Source organism: Sycon ciliatum, chromosome 9, assembly GCF_964019385.1.
Source record: "Sycon ciliatum chromosome 9, ocSycCili1.1, whole genome shotgun sequence".
Classification (NCBI taxonomy): domain Eukaryota; kingdom Metazoa; phylum Porifera; class Calcarea; order Leucosolenida; family Sycettidae; genus Sycon; species Sycon ciliatum.
This window is the reverse complement of record NC_088651.1, coordinates 11,156,232-11,177,471: the sequence shown is the minus strand read 5'-3', so window position 1 is coordinate 11,177,471 and position 21,240 is coordinate 11,156,232. Positions and strand designations below refer to the sequence as shown.

At 45.6% G+C, this 21,240-nt stretch overlaps 2 protein-coding genes across 2 annotated transcripts in view; one reads left to right on the top strand and one right to left on the bottom strand.

The window, feature by feature from the left end:
- LOC135824433 (uncharacterized) overlaps positions 1–21,240 on the top strand; it is a 68,302-nt gene continuing 47,062 nt past the window's right edge. The window contains exons 1-7 of the mRNA XM_065337171.1: positions 1–232; positions 4,960–5,034; positions 8,293–8,364; positions 11,732–11,815; positions 16,776–16,847; positions 17,138–17,209; positions 19,437–19,499. Of these exons, the coding sequence (XP_065193243.1) occupies positions 4,964–5,034; positions 8,293–8,364; positions 11,732–11,815; positions 16,776–16,847; positions 17,138–17,209; positions 19,437–19,499 (434 nt within the window). The 5' untranslated portion in view covers positions 1–232; positions 4,960–4,963. The remainder of the gene's footprint in view (positions 233–4,959; positions 5,035–8,292; positions 8,365–11,731; positions 11,816–16,775; positions 16,848–17,137; positions 17,210–19,436; positions 19,500–21,240) is intronic.
- LOC135824254 (octapeptide-repeat protein T2-like) lies at positions 4,114–4,771 on the bottom strand (the record flags this gene model as incomplete). The annotated part of the gene is made up of 2 exons (XM_065336985.1): positions 4,114–4,291; positions 4,662–4,771. Coding segments are annotated over 2 exons (288 nt in total), but the record flags the coding sequence as incomplete, so codon positions are not given.

Here is a 21,240-nt window from a genome sequence, read left to right as displayed (position 1 = left end):
TGAAGCTACTGATTACTTGCTTGATCCTGGCGCGGGCCGATAGTTCCTCAGTAACCCTTGCTAAACAGCCACCGTCATGTGGTAATAGCAGCTGGCGTGAGCAGGCGAGTCGTGTCTGCACTAGCGTCCATGTTGCAGGCAAAGGGTTACAGCGACTCTGCAGCAACCAGCATCTTCAGGGGATTGTGGACGTGCCGAAAAATAGAAATACCCCCGTCCGCACTTACCACCTGTAAGTTATAGGGTCCCAGCTGTGCATACTGGCATGCTGCCGTATATACTGGTATACAATACAAAAATAAAATAAAATAAATATTGGCATACTGGCATACTGTGCAAACACCGTAAACCTTAGCTTACCTTTGCATGTCCTACCCCGTTTGTCTGTTTGTCCTAGTCTTCTGTCCCACTTTACTGTTATCCCACATCATCAGTAGGAACGTGTGCTTTAACCTATTTAGGGCATCATCAGGGCCCTGATGATGCCCAGTGGGCGAAATATTGGCAAAGTTATTTATTTGGTGCAGCTGAGAGCCTGTTGCCGGAATGGCGGTGTTTTCAAGTAAAACAAGAATAAATAACAATAATAATAACCGAGCTCAAATATTCAGCTGCCTTTTCGGTCTCCTTGCTCGTATTGAGCTCAAATTTTCTGTGAGGACTCACAGGATCCACTACCATCATTTGAATCTAGTTTCCATGGCAGCAGGTAGCGCAAAAATGATCCACAATGGAAAATACGCATTCTACAGACTGCGCAAAAAATCGAGTTGAAATTTGCCGTGTCGAGTCGCATATCTCAACAACCAGAAGTCGTATCGCTTCGGCGATTGTTTCTTTCGCCAGCTGAGAGTTTTCTCTTGCAGATACGACCAAGTATTGACTGAGTTACGATAGTTTGAACAAGTCACTATGGACTCAACACGGACCCAACGACTATGAGATGCAGGTTCACTGTACAGTGCACAGTGCATCGTACTAGTACGACGGCCGTGGGGCATGCAACTCATGTGCATCATACTAGTACGGCGCTCGCGCTAAAGAGGTTAAACTAAAAAATACTTGATCTACATTTAAACTCAGATACTGAGCCAGTAATAAATGTAGAAAAGAGAAGAAACACATGAGAACGAGTTATGCAGCAACTATCCTTTCTGACTGTTTATGATCTTGTTACAGTCGTGGACAGTTGCTGCATAACTCGTTCTCATGTGTTTCTTCTCTTTTTTTACAAATACTTGGTCCTTATTTATTTTAAGTAAAAGTGGGGAGGCTTCCTGCAGTTTCATAAACAGTTTTAAGAGTAGATCCCACACGCTCTCTTCCATTAACACTGCAAAAGTCAAACCCATTTCACAATAATTATTCCAACGTTTCGGCAAATTGCCTTCATCAGGTTTTTTATTTTCTATAAAATATACTGGTTGGTATACTGGTGTACTTTTCAAAACGGGTTTATTCAAACAATACAACTTGGAAAGAAGGAAGAAAACCAAAGATGCAAGGGATGAAACTCGACGATGAAATCAAAATGAAAATTTGAAAAGTCTAATCCAAAGAAACTCTAGGCAGATGTAACAAGGTTGTGTAAAAGATTCAACTCAATCCCTAGACGAGTGCTTTGAAAGATGTGAAGTGTGCATGAATGATGTTTGCTGAGAACAACAAAATAAAAATATGAATAGAAAATAAATAGAAGTAAAAAGGAAAACAAAAACAAAACGCCACAGTAATCCAGAAAAACAAAAGAAGCTACACAAAGTCACAAAACGACCAACAGAGAAAAATTTGGAGAATGGAAAACAAAGTCTACCACAAATCGCACACAAGCACGCTAACATCTAAACTATCATACCAGAAACTACTGAAAAAGCTCCAAAAGGACTCAAAAAGCTCCAAAAGGACTCAAAAAGACACAGCAAGAAAACATAGAGTCAATGACAAGACATAATTCATTAATGTGGCCGGTGAGCTAAAGCACCACACTCCGTGACAAAAATATGTCTCGGCTGGCACCTGATCCACCGCGTTGGTGAGACGCCCGTGAGCCCCGGAAGCAAGTTATCTGCCACCGCACGAGAGATAGACTGATCCTGTACCGTAAATGACGGATTATGGGATACTGGTATATTGGGTATGCTGGTCTAGGCTATGTTGTGGTTCATTGCTCTGCTGATATCTACTGCCATTGACAAGTCACACACACACACACACACACACACACATCCCTGGTGTATACAGTGAGATGTTAGCATTTCTCTCCTGGTCGTGTAATACTGAGATGTTCCGATTGGAATTCGACGGGTTGACCGGGGCTGGCACCCTGCCACTAGTGACTACTTCTGTTGTAACTGACTTGATTCACCTGCTCCCAGCCCCATGCCATCTCCATACTTATACAATGGATGATGATAATTACACCATGCCATGTACAATATACAATGTAATTGATTTTTTATCGTCAGATTTCCCGAGAAATCGGGGCGGACCGGAGGTTTTTAATTCTATTTTTTATTATGCATGTGGTTGTAGGGTAGGTGTTCGCAACCCCAGACATTGGGTTTTAAGCCATTTTGGCGCAGTGTAAGATAAATCCATGTGATGCAGATGAATCGTCAGCCATGAATACTTAACGTCTTGCAAGACAATTTTGAGGATTCTAATAATGAAAAGTACTTTTAAAGTGCAACAACCAACGTTACGTAGAAAATACGCAGGAAATCAGGCAGCTGATGATCAGTTTCACTTTTCAGGCCCGTATCAACTAAGTTATGGTTCAGTCTGTGGACTTGACCTGCGAAAATCTACGGCCATGCTGATTAGAGGCTGTAGACCGCAGTACATACAGTACATTTACCAGTACTAAAAAAATAAAATAATTCAGCCGGGAGGGTGAAAAGTTGGGGCGGGCGCGGACGATAAACAATCCTTTTTTTACTTGGCCTTATGGAAGACTGCTTATTACAAGACGATTGCAGAAACACAACTAGACATGACTAACTCAAGACGACGACTGCTCTTCACACCACGGCAGCACGCGCATGCACCGACACCACGTACACACGACGTGCACAAGATGACGTACTACAGCACATCCACGGTAGTTCCCGCAGACGGTGTAGACATTGACCAGCAGCACTCGCGGCTGGAAGGCCAGCGCCCCGTCACTTCTCAACCAATATCACGCCACTCTTATGTATGGTGTGGTATTTTTATTTTTATTCACCAATCGAACAGGCATATCTGCCTTCTTGCCGGAATGGCCAGAGCCAACCATGGCTCCTACTAATTGATGAATATGATAATGTAAAGCAAAAGAAAGCAAAAAATGGGGTAGTGCCTTTCCTCTCTTGCGTTACGCAGAGCTCACTAGCTGATCAGTTTGAGCAATCGCGCAGAGTACGTTCGGACCTGATTTAAATCGGATTTTGGCAAATTTTAGTGTCGTTTCCACCAGGTTCGGCCTCATTTTCTCTATGCTGCGCTGATGAGTCCACAAAGGACGAAGTGGTTCTGTCTGCAGCTTGAATATTGCAGGCAAGTTGTACAAAACCAGGGATAAACATTATGCTGATGTCATTGAGGTGCGGATTGTGCATGCTTTTTTCAACTTGGTATAGCATGTGAGTGTCATTTGAACAAATTAAACCACTCTGATCTCTGGTGCTAAACCACTCTGATGGTTGCAAGTATCGTGGACGTTTCTCAATTAGTTGGTGACCGTAATTTTCAAGTGAAAAATAGTTTTTCCTTGACCTCACTAAGTTCCTCTCCTTTTGATTCCTCTTTCCTTATCGCCTTCCTCTTCTCTGCCCTTCCGCTTCCCTGCCCTTCCTCTTCTCTGCCCTTCCTCTTCTCTGCCCTTCTGCTTCCCTGCCCTTCCTCTTCTCTGCCCTTCCTCTTCTCTGCCCTTCCGCTTCCCTGCCCTTCCTCTTCTCTGCCCTTCCTCTTCTCTGCCCTTCCTCTTCTCTGCCCTTCCTCTTCTCTGCCCTTCCTCTTCTCTGCCCTTCCGCTTCCCTGCCCTTCCTCTTCTCTGCCCTTCTTCTTCTCTGCCCTTCCGCTTCCCTGCCCTTCCTCTTCTCTGCCCTTCCTCTTCTCTACCCTTCCTCTTCTCTACCCTTCCTCTTCTCTGCTCTTTCTCCTCTCTGCCCTTCCTCTTCTCTGCCCTTCCTCTTCTCTGCCCTTCCTCTTCTCTACCCTTCCTCTTCTCTGCCCTTCCTCTTCTCTGCCCTTTCTCTTCTCTGCCCTTCCTCTCCTCTGCCCTTCCTCTTCTCTATCCTTCCTCTTCTTTACCCTTCCTCTTCCCTGCCCTTCCTCTTCCCTGCCCTTCCGCTTCTCTGCCCTTCCCCTTTTCTGCCCTTCCTCTTCCCTGCCCTTCCTCTTCTCTACCCTTCCTCTTCTCTGCCCTTCCTCTTCTCTGCCCTTCCTCTTCTCTGCCCTTCCTCTTCTCTGCCCTTCCTCTTCTCTACCCTTCCTCTTCTCTGCCCTTCCTCTTCCCTGCCCTTCCTCTTCTCTACCCTTCCTCTTCTCTGCCCTTCCTCTTCCCTGCCCTTCCTCTTCTCTACCCCTCCTCTTCTCTACCCTTCCTCTTATCTGCCCTTTCTCTTCTCTGCCCTTCCTCTTCTCTGCCCTTCCTCTTCCCTGCCCTTCCTCTTCTCTACCCTTCCTCTTCTCTGCCCTTCCTCTTCTCTACCCTTCTTCTGCCCTGCCCTTCCTCTTCTCTACCCTTCCTCTTCTCTGCCCTTCCTCTTCTCTGCCCTTCCTCTTCTCTGCCTTTCCTCTTCTCTACCCTTCCTCTTCTCTGCCCTTCCTCTTCCCTGCCCTTCCTCTTCTCTGCCCTTTCTCTCTTTCGATTCTGACCTACTTGTTTCTGTTCTCACCTCCCTCTCTTCTCGACTCCCCCATTTCTTCCCTCCCTGCTTCCCTACTCCTCTTTCTGTTCTTTACTGTGTTCAACAGGAATATGAGCTACAATGACGTAACCTGCTTCACCAGAAAGAGCATACTGCGGCTTGGCAGGTCTTTGAAAGTTTTGTAAGTCAGGAGAGTGGGGCATCACAGGGAGGTAGGGAGGGGGGGGGGGATCCAGGAGGGGTTCCAGGGGTTCCGCGGAACTAAATGTACTACTGGTAACCATATGCGGGTCCATGTATATAATATCAGCTATTTACTTTTGACTATACTGGAACCCCATGAAAAGATCGTTGGATCCGCCGCTGGGGGGGGGGGGGAGGTGTACTAATACCTGCAAGTGCTGAGAGTACCGATTCTGGATTGCCAGGGCAAAATCTCGGGATTTGCCTTGGTTTTTCGGGATATGTCATATTTTCCAAAAATTCCATTTTCAACTTTTTGAAATGATGACACCAAATATTTGCGACATTATCAGTAACATGGGAAATTGTGTGCACAAGTTATGCGATCGAGTCCACCAACTGAACCAGATTTTGAACAGTCAGACGTGCACAATCTAGCACAAAACTGACAGGCAGTATTGAGACATTCCACGGCATGAATGATCTTGCCGTCCCGTCATCCTCCCAGGCCAGAAATCCATGAAGCCTTGGAATGTAGCTTGTGCTCGGCTCAATGGCGCTGGCCTTCCCCTCTTTGGAATTAGCACTAATATCCATGAACCTTCCAAGTTGGAAGGCCGGTGGTTAGCGCTATCGAGCAATGCTCAAGCTGACTTTCATGCCGTGGAATGTCTCAGTACTCCCTGTCAGTTTTGTGCTAGATTGTGCACGTCTGACTGTTCAAAATCTGATTTAGTTGGTGGACTCAATTGCATAGCCTGTGCTCACAATTTCCCATGTTACAAATATTTCCTTGGCTCACCATCTGAGTTCTTACGACATTATCAGTAATTACAATTGTATATAATCATACTCATCACATTATACGCAAGCAAGTTCAGGACTCAAAACAGAGGTTTTTCAGCGACTGTTCATGGACAGAGTACTCAGAGATCCACTAGTACTACAGCTATCGCAGTGCAGGATCAATTTTAAAAGGACAACTAGACAAGTCACTTGAAATGCTCCAAGAACAATACCACGACTTGTTTCGTGTACAGGGATTTTCGGGGTAATCGGCAGGAATTTCGGGATCACGGAGTTGAGCCAAAAATGCGGGATATTCGGGATACTTGGCAGGAATGTGTACACCAAGGGAAAATTGGATTCTTCGGCCAACAGGGCAAGTTTTAGTTAAAAAAATAATAATTAATGCTAGTAGTACAACCATGGTCATACTGATCGTTCTGTGTGTGACAGCCGTGCAAGTCATGAGCTCTGCACTGCCTGGCTGCCGTTTCTTGTGGTCGGCTGGGTTTCCATCATGGACGTTTTTTCTTGTGGTCGGCTGGGTTTCCATCATGGACGTTTTTTCACTACTTTAAAATGGCTAGTTTTAGCGCCGGTTATATTTCAGCGATTTTCACGAAAGGAGTGTTTTCGCTTAAGTTTTGCTGCGCCGATCGAAATTTTGCATGTACAGTCAATTTCGCTTATAACGACACTCGGCGGGGCATCAGAAAAGTGTCCTTATTCGCGAAGTGTCGTTATACCCGAAGTCTCACTATTATGTGTTACAGTTGGAAGAGACTTTGCTCTGGGGATGGAAATGCTGTCGTTATTCGCGAATTGTCGTTATATCCGCAGTCGTTATTAGCAAAGTTGACTGTACCGTAAAGTCCGCTGCAAACGCCCACCCCATTTTTGCAAGATCTGCTGGCCTGTACACACTGACCCCATGCACTGTCATCCCTACTGTACACAAGTGCATCTCCATTTTCACACCGTAGCAGGAAGAGCACTTTGCTACGATAAACTATGTCCATTTTCCTGGTTTCAAAATCTCTTTGTGCACTAGCCACGAGCTAGCTCGTAGTGATTTTATAATGATGGTTGTTTTATTTCGCACATCCGAACGGGTTTTCTTCCGAATAACAAGGTAGCGAAGAACAGAGTATCGAAGGAACCAAATACCGTATTTTACCGGTTGTAAGTCGACCCCGGTTATAGGTCGACCCCCAAATCCGGAGGTCTCAATTCTGCGTTTTAAAGTTTTCATCCAACGCAGCACTACTAACCACTCCCTGCTACTAACACATCAACAAATCATGTAAACATTCCTTATTGGAGACTATAACTTCCGAATCTTTGAAAAAAGCCAATAAACTGGCAAAAATGTGTACACATGGTGCTCTCGTGCATGCAGTGCACGTCATTTTTTGTAAGATACTGATAGTTCCCGGTTATAAGTCGAATCCCGGTTGTAAGTCGACCCCCACCCTTTCTCCTTCTATTTTTAGTCGTGAAAGGTCGACTTACAACCGGAAAAATACGGTACACTTCTGACAGTGTTTCAAGCCATCATTTCGAGATCACACAACGCCCAAAGGCAAATGTTTTTCTTGGGCACTTCGGAGTTTTCAACAAGTTAGCAGCGACGGTGTAGGTGTAGCTTCTGTGACATACCCTGTTCGACTTGCAACTGCAATATTGGGACCAGTCAAGCCGTTGACTGACGCTTCATCAGAACAATAACTGTTCCTGACAGCGCGACATCGTGGCACTGCACAAATTTCTACGGCATTACTCGTACCACATGGAGAACGAACTACCACAAAGACGACACATTATCGACTGAAAGGAAATCTCGACAGAAGTTATTTCTTTGCAGGAAGATAATGACAATCGCTTTTGCACAGCCTAGCCTCCTGGTAGGACATCGGCAGTTTGTAGGCATTACAGTCGTTCTCGTACGCATTCGACCTTCATGCCAGTTGTTTACAACTACGACCTGAGAAAGACGAAAATAGTATGGACCCGCTGGGGTGGGCGTTTGCTGCTGGGGTGGGCGTTTTCTCCGGACTTTACGCTACTAGTCATCTTCTTTTCATCAATTTGGATCGCAAAAGTTATTTATCACAAATCGGTCCTGATTCGAAAACGCCAAAAATTTTACCCACTAAAATTAGCCACTCTACAGTAACTGGTGGCTCCTTGTCTTTTTGAACTCTGGACAAAAGAAAGTGCTGGGCATCTCCAAGACAATGTATTAGGAGACAGAATGACAACTGCTCCGCTGTGCATCATCTGATGGTTCTGTGGTATTCCGTAAAAAAATTAATAAAATTAAAGGCACTGCACTATTTAAGACACGGCACTACACTGAGGAAATTTGTAACGCGCATAATGGACGGTTTACAGTATTGATTCTTAAATGACACAGTCTAATTCGATCTACCGCAACATGTGCTCTTCTCTGCCCACTCCCCGCGTGCAGGGATTTGTCACACAATCGACTCTCCACCTTGCCAGATAACTTAACATACCACCTGAATCATACTACTCACTGGTAAGGAGTTTTCGTTGTGCCTGGTGTTTTTCATCAACTTTGCCTTCTGCGAACTGTGTTGCCTACCGTTCCATCCACTGACTGCAATTGACTGAGCGAAGTAAATGCAATGCAGTGAAAGTTGATAGAGACGATCGCTAAAGAGACCCTCCAAATGTGGTGCCTTTATTATAATTATGATTAAGGCACCACATTTCGAGGGTCTCTTTAGCGAGTGTCTCTATCAACTTTCACTGCATTGCATTCACTTCGCGCAGTCAATTGAATTCCCCAAAGGCAGAAGCCTAAACCAAGGGGGTCTCCGAGAATTACTATCGTTGTGATATACATTAGGAAGGGTTTTAGAAAAAAGGGCCAGTGCATGCGAAAACTTGTCTTCGGGGGAAACCGATTTCTTTCAGAATTTTGAGAAAATCGCTCGGAAAGAAGAGTTATATTTTTTTGTGGCTCGATCGCGGATCTTGATCTCAAGACGACAAGAGAAGCGACAAGCGATCATCATGGACGTGGCGGCGCAGGAGGAGTTGGAAGTAGCACTTGAGGAAGGGCCTCTGAGTAGACACACTCGTGGCAGACGCCGAGCAGCACGCCGGTTGAGCTGTACCGCTCGCGTGATTATCGTCGGCGCGTCCGAAGAGATCGGCAAGGTTTATTATCGAGGAGGAAGACGACAATTTATTTGGCGAGTCGTGAGTCGGAGCAGTCGGCAACTAGCAGCTGTTCTGCTCACAGTGACTTTGACGAAGCCCCAGCTAAGCGTCCGGGAGTGAAAGACTCCTGTGTTGAGGTTGAAGGCGAGTCGAGAGCGGATGAATTAGGCGGAGATTCTGTGGCCTCTGCAAGCGACGATGAGCAGGACGCGCTTCAGAGCATTGCCGCTGTGGACTCACTGATTCTTGAAGGCTGTGGCTGTGTTCGGAACTACCATTTCAGCAGCTTCTCGTCGAGCGCAATCCTCCATTACGACGACTAAATCTCGGCGATGAAATCGAAAGACCTCGGCCTTTTTTTATATTTGTGTGCTGGCTGCGCTGCACGCGTGACGATCCTGTCGACTGTCGTGCATCAGTCGACAGCTTCCGCAACGGAAAGGACGCGCATCACGTTTGGATACACTGTGATGGGACACATCGTGTGACGAACCGCGTTTATGCAGCTCCATGATTGTGGTTGGCAGAACATGACTGTGCAAGTGGACAAGGAGAACAATAGCTGTCATCCTGGTGCACATGGAAAGCTGGCAATGTGCCTTGGAATAAATTTACTGCAGAAGTGGGAGACAGAGCGCAGCAGTTTATTCTGAACAGACTGAACTACAGCTTAGTGTTCAGCCTCCCTTTGTCTGCTGCACCAAGAGGGAGAGGTGAGGAATCTCCCATGAAACTTACCTACATAGTACATCCGTCGCCTACAAGTTTGTCCTTTCGGAACATGTCGAGCAGTCTGGTGAAGCGCAAACCCTGGGTTACCGTATTTTGTTTGTATCTGTGGACTAAGAAGTGCAAGTCCATCGATTTCATGACGCAACAGATGGATGTGTTCAACAAGTGTGAGCTGCTCCAGGACGATATTTTGTTCTCCTCGTGCAGAGGATGAAAAGAAGTCTGCAACGGAACCACTCCGTGACCATGTTGTCTTTGCACAAAAAGAACGCGAGTTCTTGTTAGGTCAACGCTGCAAGAATTTGCTGGACAATGTTGCCCGTTTTGTCTGGATAACAAGGCAGCCTTCATTGAATGTCTTGGCCAATACTAAAGGCTCATACGCAAAACTGTTGCTGCTAATAATGCATCGTGCATCGTGCTGCTAATAATGCATTAAACAAGGCATATTCCATGTTGGACAATGCCATAGAAATCATGGTCTCTATGTACTTTCAAATGTGATATCCAGCTTTATCTTCCACAGAGTTGTTCTCTAGACCCCTGTGATTGATTTGCAAGAAAGAAAAAAATTTCCAAAAATTTGCCCTTAGACACGGTATTGCATGCACTGGCCCAAATATGAAAAAAGCTGTGTGCAAATTCAGGTTGTCAGAAACCGTCGAGGATGAAGTCTATGTCAGTGGGCACAGGACTTTTAAAACCTGCCAGCTAAGTTACTCCACTATTACAGATTGTCTCCTTTTCCAAGTACGGTTGGTTTGGAGAAGTGGAGATGACATCCATTGGTTCAGGTTCATTGGTCCTCAGCCTGGGGTCAGGTGCTCGCCTCATGAGGGTGGTCGCGTCTTGAGGGTGGTTGCCTCATGAGGGTGGTCGCCTCATGAGGGTGGTCGCCTCATGAGGGTGGTCGCCTCATGAGGGTGGTCGCCTCATGAGGGTGGTCGCCTCATGAGGGTGGTCACCTCATGAGGGTGGTCGCCTCATGAGGGTGGTCGCCTCATTAGGGTGGTTGCCTCATGAGGGTGGTTGCCTCATGAGGGTGTTCGCCTCATGAGGGTGGTCGCCTCATGAGGGTGGTCGCTTCATGAGGGTGGTCGCCTCATGAGGGTGGTCACCTCATGAGGGTGGTCGCCTCATGAGGGTGGTTGCCTCATGAGGGTGGTCGCCTCATGAGGGTGGTTGCCTCATGAGGGTGGTTGCCTCATGAGGGTGGTCACCTGATGAGGGTGGTCACCTCATGAGGGTGGTCGCCTTGACAGGTGTTACTGGACAGTGAAACCTGTCAAGGCGACCACCCCTTGGGGCCAGAGAAAGCGATCTTTAGTGGCAGGTGGTCCTTAGAGGTTTGCACCGCACAACCATATATGAATGTGAGACCGTCCATGCCTGGCGAAGTGGTCTGTAGTACCAGGCCGGTCGCTAGTCACGGTGGTCTTTAGTCACAGGTTTTACTGTGTATCACATTCTGATCTCCATTGCACATTGTTGCATAGCTGCCAGTCTCCACATCATGATTTTTGTACAGCACAAGTGTTTCATGCTGACAGCAAAGGTTGTATTTCATCGGGTGTGTTGTACGTGCGTGTTTGTGTGCGTGCATGTGTGTGTGTGTGTGTGTGTGTGTGTGTGTGTGTGTGTGTGTGTGTGTGTGTGTGTGCATGTCTGTGTATGTGTATGTGCATGTGTGTGTGTGTATTTGTGTGTGTATTTGTGTGTGCGTGTCTATGTGTGTATGCGCGTGCGTGGTGCGCGTATGTGTGTGCGTCGTGCGCGTATGTGTGTGTGTGTGTGTGTGTGTGTGTGTGTGTGTGTGTGTGTGTGTGTGTGTGTGTGTGTGTGTGTGTGTGTGTGTGTGTGTGTGTGTGCGCGCGTATGTGTGTGTGTGTGTGTGTGTGTGTGTGTGTGTGTGTGTGTGTGTGTGTGTGTGTGTGTGTGCGTGTGTGCATGTGTGTGTCTGTGTGTCTGTGTGTGTATACTTCCAGGTACTTTTCCTATAACAATATCTCAAACATAAGCTCCACCGCCTTCGCAATCTCCAGGGAGAGGGTCAGGAGGATGCAGATGGTGTGAGTAGTAAAATTACAATTCTCAATGTGAAGAGCGTAACATGCTGGGGATCTTGTTAGTACAGGAGAGCATGGCGAATCTAGCGTGCCACTGCCACCGAGTCCAAGAGAACCAACGTAGTCTTGGAGTGCGAGTACATGAGTTGACTTCTTGCCAGGTTTGCTGGGCATCAATGAGCAGCTTGGCTTCGGTACAATGCTAGACGTGAAAGACCAATAACCAAAAAAAGACTTCTAGACGTTAAAAAAAGCACTTCTAGACGTTGGTACATTTCGAGGTGTTGGTAGTCGTCTGCGTAAAAAAAACACTTCTAGATGTAAAAGAGCACTCCTCGATGTAAAAAAAAGCACTTCTAGGTGTCGGTACATTGTCCATACAATGCCAGGTGTCGGTCCGCTGGTCAGTGTTGGTACACCTAGCAAAGGCAGGGCAATGTGACATGTGTTGCATCTATATGGGCCAGCTGTGTTGGCATGTACATAGCATTAGTATGTAGAAGTGACCGGCGGAAGCAGTTTTTGATTTGGCCGACCACACAAGACCCTAGCCTTACATACAATTTGTGTATGATATGGAGGGTATACACATGACTTACATACAATTTGTGTATGATATGGAGGGTATACACATGACCTCCTCAGCAGTAAACACACGTTAGTGGGAAGAGGGTTGGTAGTGCCATGGCCTGGCCAACCGGACCGGTTCGGCCGGGCCTGAGGCAGGAGTGACCGATAGGCGTACATCTCAAGGGCCTAGCTCGAACATCTGCGGTGTGGCGATAGTGTGCCAGAGCATGCCCGTGGTGTGGTGATCACGTACCACCGGCACCCTCAGAGCCTCCATTTTGCCCTTTTTTCCCGATGTAGTACATATGACGGCTATTCTCTGGTGTGTTGACCAGACCGCACTGACCATGCACGAGCCACGCGCCTACAGTCCATTCATCGGAAACAGTCCCGCTGGCTTTTGAAAGTCCGATTTGGGCCGAATGGAGGATCAAAAACCCACTTTAAATCTCAAAAATCTGGGTTTGGGATCTGCTTCTCCATACATTTTGCCATTGCATATCTGTCCTAATTTTGTAAAACCTGGCTCAATATCTATTTCCCTGTTCTTTGACTTTTCTGGCCTCAAATGTGGCAAGGAGTAATTACACGGGTCACACAATGCAGGGTGTAATGTTGTTTTGCAATATCTACAACTATGTGCGGGAGACACCAAAAAGTCATGGTGCCAGTTTCCAATGAATGGATTGTAGATCTGGCTCCAGAACTGCGATGCCATCGAGGTTGTCCTTGCTTGTCCGTTTGCACAGTGGGGGGGGGATAGCCGGTTCATCATAGCATAGCTGGTTTGTCGTCATGTCAAAGTGCAAATTGCAGTATGGATCTGGGTACGAGCAAACCACATCAAGTTCAGGTCACGCAAGACTCCAGTTCCCTTCATGGGGCTAGGTGCCTGACATTCCAAGGCTATGATGCGAACATGACAAGCAGATTCGAATTGAATAGGGAAACATCCCAGACACAAGTAGTTTCACAGAACACATATTTTGATTTGCTAGCGAATAGCATCATTATGTTTTATCGTCTGATGAGTTTTGGCACTGTATTTTGTTCCCGTAACACATCATTGAATGTATAGTTTAATCATTGTTCAGCATGGTTACTCTTCAGTCACGACTTTCCACTGATGAATGTGACCGAAGAAAATTAATTCTGGTAAACTTTCATGACTTCGTTGTAGTGTGGTGATGACTGCAGAATTTGTTCTCTTTATTGCTATTATAAAATTGTTGTCTCCACGTCGTTTATTTACGTCTGATGAGTGTTTATAAAAACGAAACTCCGAGTTACGAGAAAGATTTTTGGTCCCTGTTGTTCTGCCTATGTGTACAGGCTTACTTTTGGGAGTGTCAATATATTGACACTCCCAAAAAAGGCAAGTGAAGTGTCACATTCCTGAAAAAAGAATGATGTGTACAAAAAAAAGGAGTGGTGCCTAAGGGGTCGTCCATAAATATCGAACATTTTTCACAAAACGAAAAAATTTCGTTATGGGTGGGAGGGGATTGACCAATTTCGTTTCAGAAAACATTGATTCATGTACATGGCTGTTGTATTATGCATGTATGCCAACATGTTTTACGTTCTGAGGGGGAGGGAGGGGTTGGGTCTAAACTAAAATAATTTGTTTGGTGAAAAAAAGGTCGATATTTACGGAAGAGTGTATGGTTAGAACAATTGTTTTGTTTTGCAAAAGAAGACCATAGCATCAGTGTTCTGGAATGATTCTTCTAGAATAGTTCTAAGACTATTGCCAACAAAATGTGGGTGATAAGATGTAACAAATGTAACCTTATTCCCAATGTTCGTCTCCTTCTTCTTCTTTGCTGGTGGCAAAGATGGTTTGCCCTCGACGTTACTAAAGACGGCGGCCAGAACCTCAGGAGGATAACCACGCAGTCGTAGTCTAGACCAAGAACACTTACGAATAGACACAATTCAATCAGCAGAGAATTGGTTCTATTGTAGCGGTGAAGTTCAGCCAGAATAAATGAACGGGGATTTGATCTAGGGTGGTCCGACTTGAATGGTATATAGAAATACGCATTCCTAGGTTTTGATGTGTGCGATACATGAGAATGCATGCTTTGTCTGTGATGGATCTATGTATTTCTAAGTCTAGAAATATGCACTCATGCCTGGGAACAGTCCAAGTAAGGTTGATATAAACTAGATCACTATATACACTAAGTTTGACATTTTCTAAGCAAAGGTTTTCGTCCATAACTAGGAAAACCTCATCAATGAATCTAGTAAATAAATACATAGATTCTTTGAAAAGGCTTAGTGTTTTTCTTTCATGAATAAAAAGAAAAGCGCTTGCTACGTTTACGGCCATTGGTGTACCCTTAGCCATCCCCTGGACTTGATGGTAAATGGAGTCCTCAAAGTTGAAATAGATATTTTCGAGAACGAAGGTAATGAGATCTACTAGTAAGTGTCTGAGGGAGCGGGGGGGGGGGGGGGGGTTGTGATCAATTTCACTCAGGAGCTGATCGATGGTAGCAATGGTGTCATGCCAACACATGTTAGTATAAAGACTGACAACGTCTGCAGTGACTAATTTACTGTTTGTAGGGAAATTCGTTGAAGCAAGCAGTGATACTAAACTATTGGTATCTGCTAGGACTGTAGATGTTGTTGCTTTATTGATGATAGATTTTAAGTGGAAATCTACAAAGCGTGACGCAGGGGAGGTGCAGTAACCAATGCATGACACTATAGGTCTACCTGATACTTTTCCTGCGATACGTTTTTATGAATCTTTGGCAAAACATAAAATTCAGATTTAATTTAAAAGGAAAACAGCTCAATAATGCTTTAGTATCTCTAGTCGTGAGTGCGGCAGAATGCTTGTTGCGAATAGAGGAAAGCTTATCTGAGATCTCAACGTGTAAAGTATCAGAAGAAGTCATGTAACTAGTTGGCCAATCTCTTCTGCTGTGGGTGGTGCAATGTCCATATCAATGAATCCAAATTCAAAATGGCTTGTTGGCCAATCTCTTCTGCTGTGGGTGGTGCAACGTCCATATCAATGGCTTGTTCTTTGGCTACTTTGGCTTTCTCACTTGTTAGAGATGCTCCAATTCTTCTGGCTAGAGCTGATGTCTTCTTTAAACCAAATATGAAGTCGTATCCGTACATAATGCTGCTACTGAACAATGACATGTGCTTGTCTTCGCATAACTCACTGGCTAATTGGTCTAGGTTAGCTCTGGCTTGGACAATGCACTCATCAGCTCGTTTGATCTTCGCTTGGCAATTGGTAATACAATCTTGGGCATAGACTGAAAACTCCATTAGTCTTGCTTGCTCGGAAAGCTTGGAAAATTTCTTCACTAGAAAATCCTCATAAACCTTTCCTTCAAGTTGAGACTGCCATTTTTCAGCCTTCCAGCGGTTCTCTGCAATGATCCTCTCGCTCGTAAGGAGCCTATCAACACATCAACACACATACCGTTCAAGCTCGGCAGTGTCTGGGAGCGGGCTGGAGCCGGGTGTTGCCGACGAGATGCACGTATGTGCGTGGTGGGGGAGATCTGGATCTGCAGCTGCTGCCGAATCATCGTGTCCTTTACGTTTAGCTGACATTTCGGCAAGAAGAGGATATCCTGGACCGAGTGTAGTTCCTCGGCGGGTAGAATCTGTCATTGTAATAGTGGAAACTTAAACTTGAGGGATACTTTACGTACTAAGAATTGAATAGGGAAACATCCCCGGCACAAGTAGTTTGACGGAACACATCAGGGTAACCTCTCTTGTTCTGCTTATGCCATGTGTGTGCACGTGGACTGGTGCTGGTGAATGCCACAGGTGCGAGCCTTCCTGAGCTGTGCATCGGCTTGGAGTGCTTGTCATGAGGTATTGAGTTTGCAGAATTGGCCATCCCATTGTTTTGTGTCCGTCTCTCTCTCTCTCTCTCTCTCTCTCTCTCTCTCTCTCTCTCTCTCTCTCTCTCTCTCTCTCTGTCTCCCCTCTCTCTCTCTGTGCTGCCCTCTCTCTCTGCCCCTCTCTCTCTCTCTCTCTCTCTCTCTGCCTCTCTCTCTCTACCTCTCTCTCTCTCTCTCTCTCTCTCTCTCTCTCTCTCTCTCTCTCTCTCTCTCTCTCTCTCTCTCTCTCTCTCTCTCTCTCTCTCTCTCTCTCTCTCTCTCTCTCTCTCTCTCTCTCTCTCTCTCTCTCTCTCTCTCTCTCTCTCTCTCTCTCTCTCTCTCTCTTTCTCTCTCTTCTCTCTCTCTCTCTCTCTCTCTCTCTCTCTCTCTCTCTCTCTCTCTCTCTCTATCTATCTATCTATCTCTCTCTCTCTATCTATCTATCTCTCTCTCTCTCTCCCTCTCCCCCCTTTCTCTCTCTCTCTCTCTCTCTCACTCTCACTCTACCTGGTATGTTTGTACAGTGATCTGAGCCACAACCTGTTGTCTGACCTACCAAGCAGTGTCTTCCATGCATTTGAAAACCTGAGAACTCTGTAAGTTGTCTGGACTGCATGTGTAGCAGACCATTCCCGGTTGCACCGTTTTCACATGTGCACTGTGTAGATTGTGTTTACAGTGGAGTGATGATTACCCACACCCCACGGATCGCAGGCTGTCTCCAGGAGATTCGGATGAGAAGAATCACGCCATTATCACCGCTTACCAGCGTTAGGAGATTCCTATACTCGCTAACATTTCATACTCTCATAGAAGAGCCCCACCCCCCCCCCCCCCCCCGTCTTTTCGTCCCACCTCCTGTGTCCCATGTTTGTGTTGAATGCAGGGATCTGAGCTACAACCAACTGGTCACCGTATCGGAAGATGTCTTCCGACCGTTCATTATGCTCAAGCACTTGTAGGTATCCAGCAGTTGTGCAGTTCTGCAGTAAAGTGGCGGTTCACAAGTATCCTAATGTCCATTTGCCAAATCAGGGCCCCTCATACATGTGTCTCAAACAATACTTTTTGCACATATCTTGATCAATTGTCACCGTATTCATTACAACAGAAAAAACTTTTGTCCCTGGTTTGGTGTATAGACTATAGTGTCATGTGTTTTTTGAAATTTTTTCTCAACACTCCAGAAGTCTGTGCCTAATATAACAGGGTGGGGCAAACATTGTTGCAATTGTTTTAACCGGGCTTTCTCGTACTACAACACAATCATACTGCAGCCTGAAGAAGAAGAAGTCTTGAACTTTGAAGAGCATTGCATTTCACAGTTACTCAGTGTCAAGCTGTCGCCATAATTATGCATCCGAAGAGCTGTAACTCAAAACCTGCTATTTCCATTTTCCATTTCTATTTCACGTATATTCGAATGATTTCCAAAAAAGAGATTCATTTCATGCGCGGTTCGTATCTAAGTCCATATTTGGGTTCCCGTTTTGAAATTGTCTAGTCAGATTTTGAAGGTGACGTTTTGCTTGATGGTGCACCTAGGAATTATCTGAGCTGGAAGACTGATTTTTTCCGATCTTGATGCTTCTGAAAAGTTCTTGGGTTTTCCATGTCAGCTCTTCATTTCATCTCCGCTGTTGTGTTTGTTCAAATGGAGCTGTGGAGAACTGTGACTTGGCCCATAACAGTAGTCAAGTGTCACTTTGAAAGGGTGTCATTATGAAATGTGTGAAGTATTCCTGCTCGAATGTTTTGGCGACAGCAGCTTTAATACAGCACCGAGGAGGACGGATTTGGCTTTCAACTCTCTCAACCTAATGGAAAGTGTCGTCGGGTTTTTTTCTTCCCGATGATGAGTTTCTCCGACCTCTCAGGTTTGAACGCATTTGAATTTCCTCCAAGGAGAGTTTCAGGAAAGAGCCTAGAATAAAGACAAACATGTGTACATTATAGTACATTACGCCACACCAAGTTAATTCTATGTTTCGCGTTGGCTATTTTCTGGAAAAGGCACGCGGGCGGACAGGAAAAAAACAAAAACAGAAGAAAAAACAAGCTCCATTCTATGTGTACTAAGCCATGTTGCACACAGAATACCACTACTAAACTGTCACTTATATCCAAAACTAGGGGTCAAACGGGTGTACCTTTAACTAACGAACGGGTAATTTTCTTAACGGGCGGGTTAACGGATACCCTCTAGCAGCTATGTTTAATATTTTGCGCAATTTTCACATAAATCAAGATTTTAATTCATCTGTCCTCGGGTTGCATTTTGATATCACATTGTGATTCGCAAATCTATTGGTGTCTGATAGTCACAGGAGTAGATCTACTAGGTGCGAAAATGCAACAACAATGCAGACATTCAGCGTGGAGTTGTAAATAATTACTCCCGCCTGGAATAACCGATCCCTTGGGCAACCTGTAAGAAGACCTTTGGGTCTGTTGGGAAGGCCCAAGTAAAATAAAATACAATACAAAAAATACAAAAAATCCCAGCAGTGTTGCTCCCTACTGACTGGTTCATCAAAATCCAAACGGGTACCCTTTTACTAACAGAACCTGAGATTAACAGTCGGGTACCCAGGTACCCGGTACATCCCTTTGACCCCTATCCAAAACGACAAAAAAAGTCGTCACAGGACAGCTGGTAGACTGGGCTGGAGCGATACAATAAGAGATTTTATGGATGGCTTCTTCTTCACTTTGACGTGAGTTGAGTGGAATTCCGCTCCATCACGATCGTGCAAAATCTCGAAGTCCTTGGCACCTGGTATTATCTGCTCGCTTGGTGAGCAGGCACTACCGTACGGCTAGGAAAAGTAGAATTACTCATCTCTCGCACCTTCTACGTACCATCGCTTGGAATGCAAGATTATCGAGAAGCTGATAACCTCTGATCTGCCATACTGGCTAGAGAATGTTCGCCAGAACAGCCATCAATTGACTCGTCTCGGTTCTTTTTTTTCTTGTCAAGGATTCGAAAAGGTACGAGCGCGGTGACGCGAAACATAGAAATAACTTGGTGTGGCCTTATATACGTGCGTGCCGTGGCTCAGCCTGCGCAGTTCGCGCGCTGTCCGCACAAACACAACTCCGAAAGGGGACCTCGTAGCGGTCACGGACAACGAAAGCATCCATTAAATGGTCCTATTTTGCAATTTTGATGTTGATTACAGGTTGCTGGGGCACAACATGCTCTCTCATTTTCCCAACATCACTATAGCTCAATTGTTAAAGCTGTAAGTCCCACAGAGTGTGTTCATGCGCATGCAGTCGACTCCTGTTATAGCGAACATCATTGTACATGACTCCTGATATAGCGAACATCGCTGTGCATGACTCCTGATATAGTGAACATCATTGTTGCATGACTCCTGATATAGCAAACATCATTGTTGCATCACTCCTGGTGTAGCGAACATCGCTGTGCTGGAGAATTAGTTCTTTATGGCCAAAGTTCTTTATATTAGAATGCAGGTACACGTATATCATACAAGCAAGGCTTTATGACTGTTGCTTTGTCCCCTACTAGGGAGTTCAGTTCCGGTCGCTGAAAAGCGAAAAATGCCGTCACAGCTCGCATGTACAAAGTGATTGGGCGCCTCGTGGCAGCAGTTCAGGATGTAGTTCGAGGCCCAAGGATCTTCTCCCGCGGCCTTTTCGGCCTTGTCGGTGCTATTTCTTAGGTAGCTGAGGTCATTACCTTTTCAATGGTGCCACACATGTCATGCTTCCAAAAATAATGCCTCCACACTTTGCGCGGATGCACTTCGAAGTACTGACTTTGACTAGATGCATACTCAGCCCCGCAAGGAACACCCGATTTTCGTGTTCAGTGGCCTCGAATTAGTGTAAAACTAGAGGATTCTAGAACATTTTTAAGGCTTGCTTTATCGTGGTTGAAGGAGAATGATCACAGAAACCAGGCCACGGCGATTTAATGGTGGTGGAGGAAAAAAATCGAGCACACTGTAGAAGCGATGACGGTGAAAACGTGTGACCTGTGCACGTAGGCGCGCACGGCATGCATGCACACACCCTGCATCGCCATGCACTTCTGTAGGTACGTACCAGATAGTGCAGTGCTGGACGGAAACCACACGGCTCACATACATACTTTCATTTTACTTCTGTTTTCCGATCTTCAATCGACTATAACTCTAGATTGCCTTGGAATTTTGGCTTCAAATTATCACAGGTTGTTTCTCAAATCTTCTCGGTTTAGAAAACTAGCGTTTTATGCAAAACTCACGAACTTGGTTTTCGATTAAGCCACCTTCTATATTCACCGAACGAATTCCCATGTACCAAAGTGCTGTAAATTGAACGTGCATCCCTGTATCAAGCAGAATCCTGTAATATCAGGAGAGTTTCCGCTGCACCAAAGGGCGCACGGATTTTTTAGGGCAGGTTTTCACAGCACTTTTGGAATTACCCGCTCGGTTTTCTCTCGGTGTTCATGGCCTCACTGAACTACTGCCTGTTTTAGTTTTTTTTTTTTTAATTTGTTGGCGGCTGACTTGCTGGTGAGCTGATCTACTCACCTCCCACCGCTTCAGGAGCTGCATCTGCGCCTTGATCCTTGAAGGGTGGTGGCGTTCCTACGGATGCGGAAAACACGGCTTCCAGCCGAGTCTCACGCGAACCGTGAAATTTTTTTTTTTTTTTAGCGGCTGACTTGTGTAGGTGACATTGCAGCCTTCAAATCTGTATTCTCAAAACGGCCAGTGGCCAATAATTTGCTGGCAATAAGAGATAAAAGCGTGCAAGAGGAGAAATAGCGAGGGAAAGTTGGGCGGATGGTCATAAATGCCAGTCTGCAACGTGCTTTTGAAGTGCACGGGCAGGGGTGGTCGCTATACGAGCATACAGATTTATGGAAAAGTAGGGATATCTTGGATTTAAGGAGAGTACGAGAAGGGATTTTGCGTTGCACCAACCCACTGTGTCGCTGAACATTCCTATAATGAGTAGACTGTT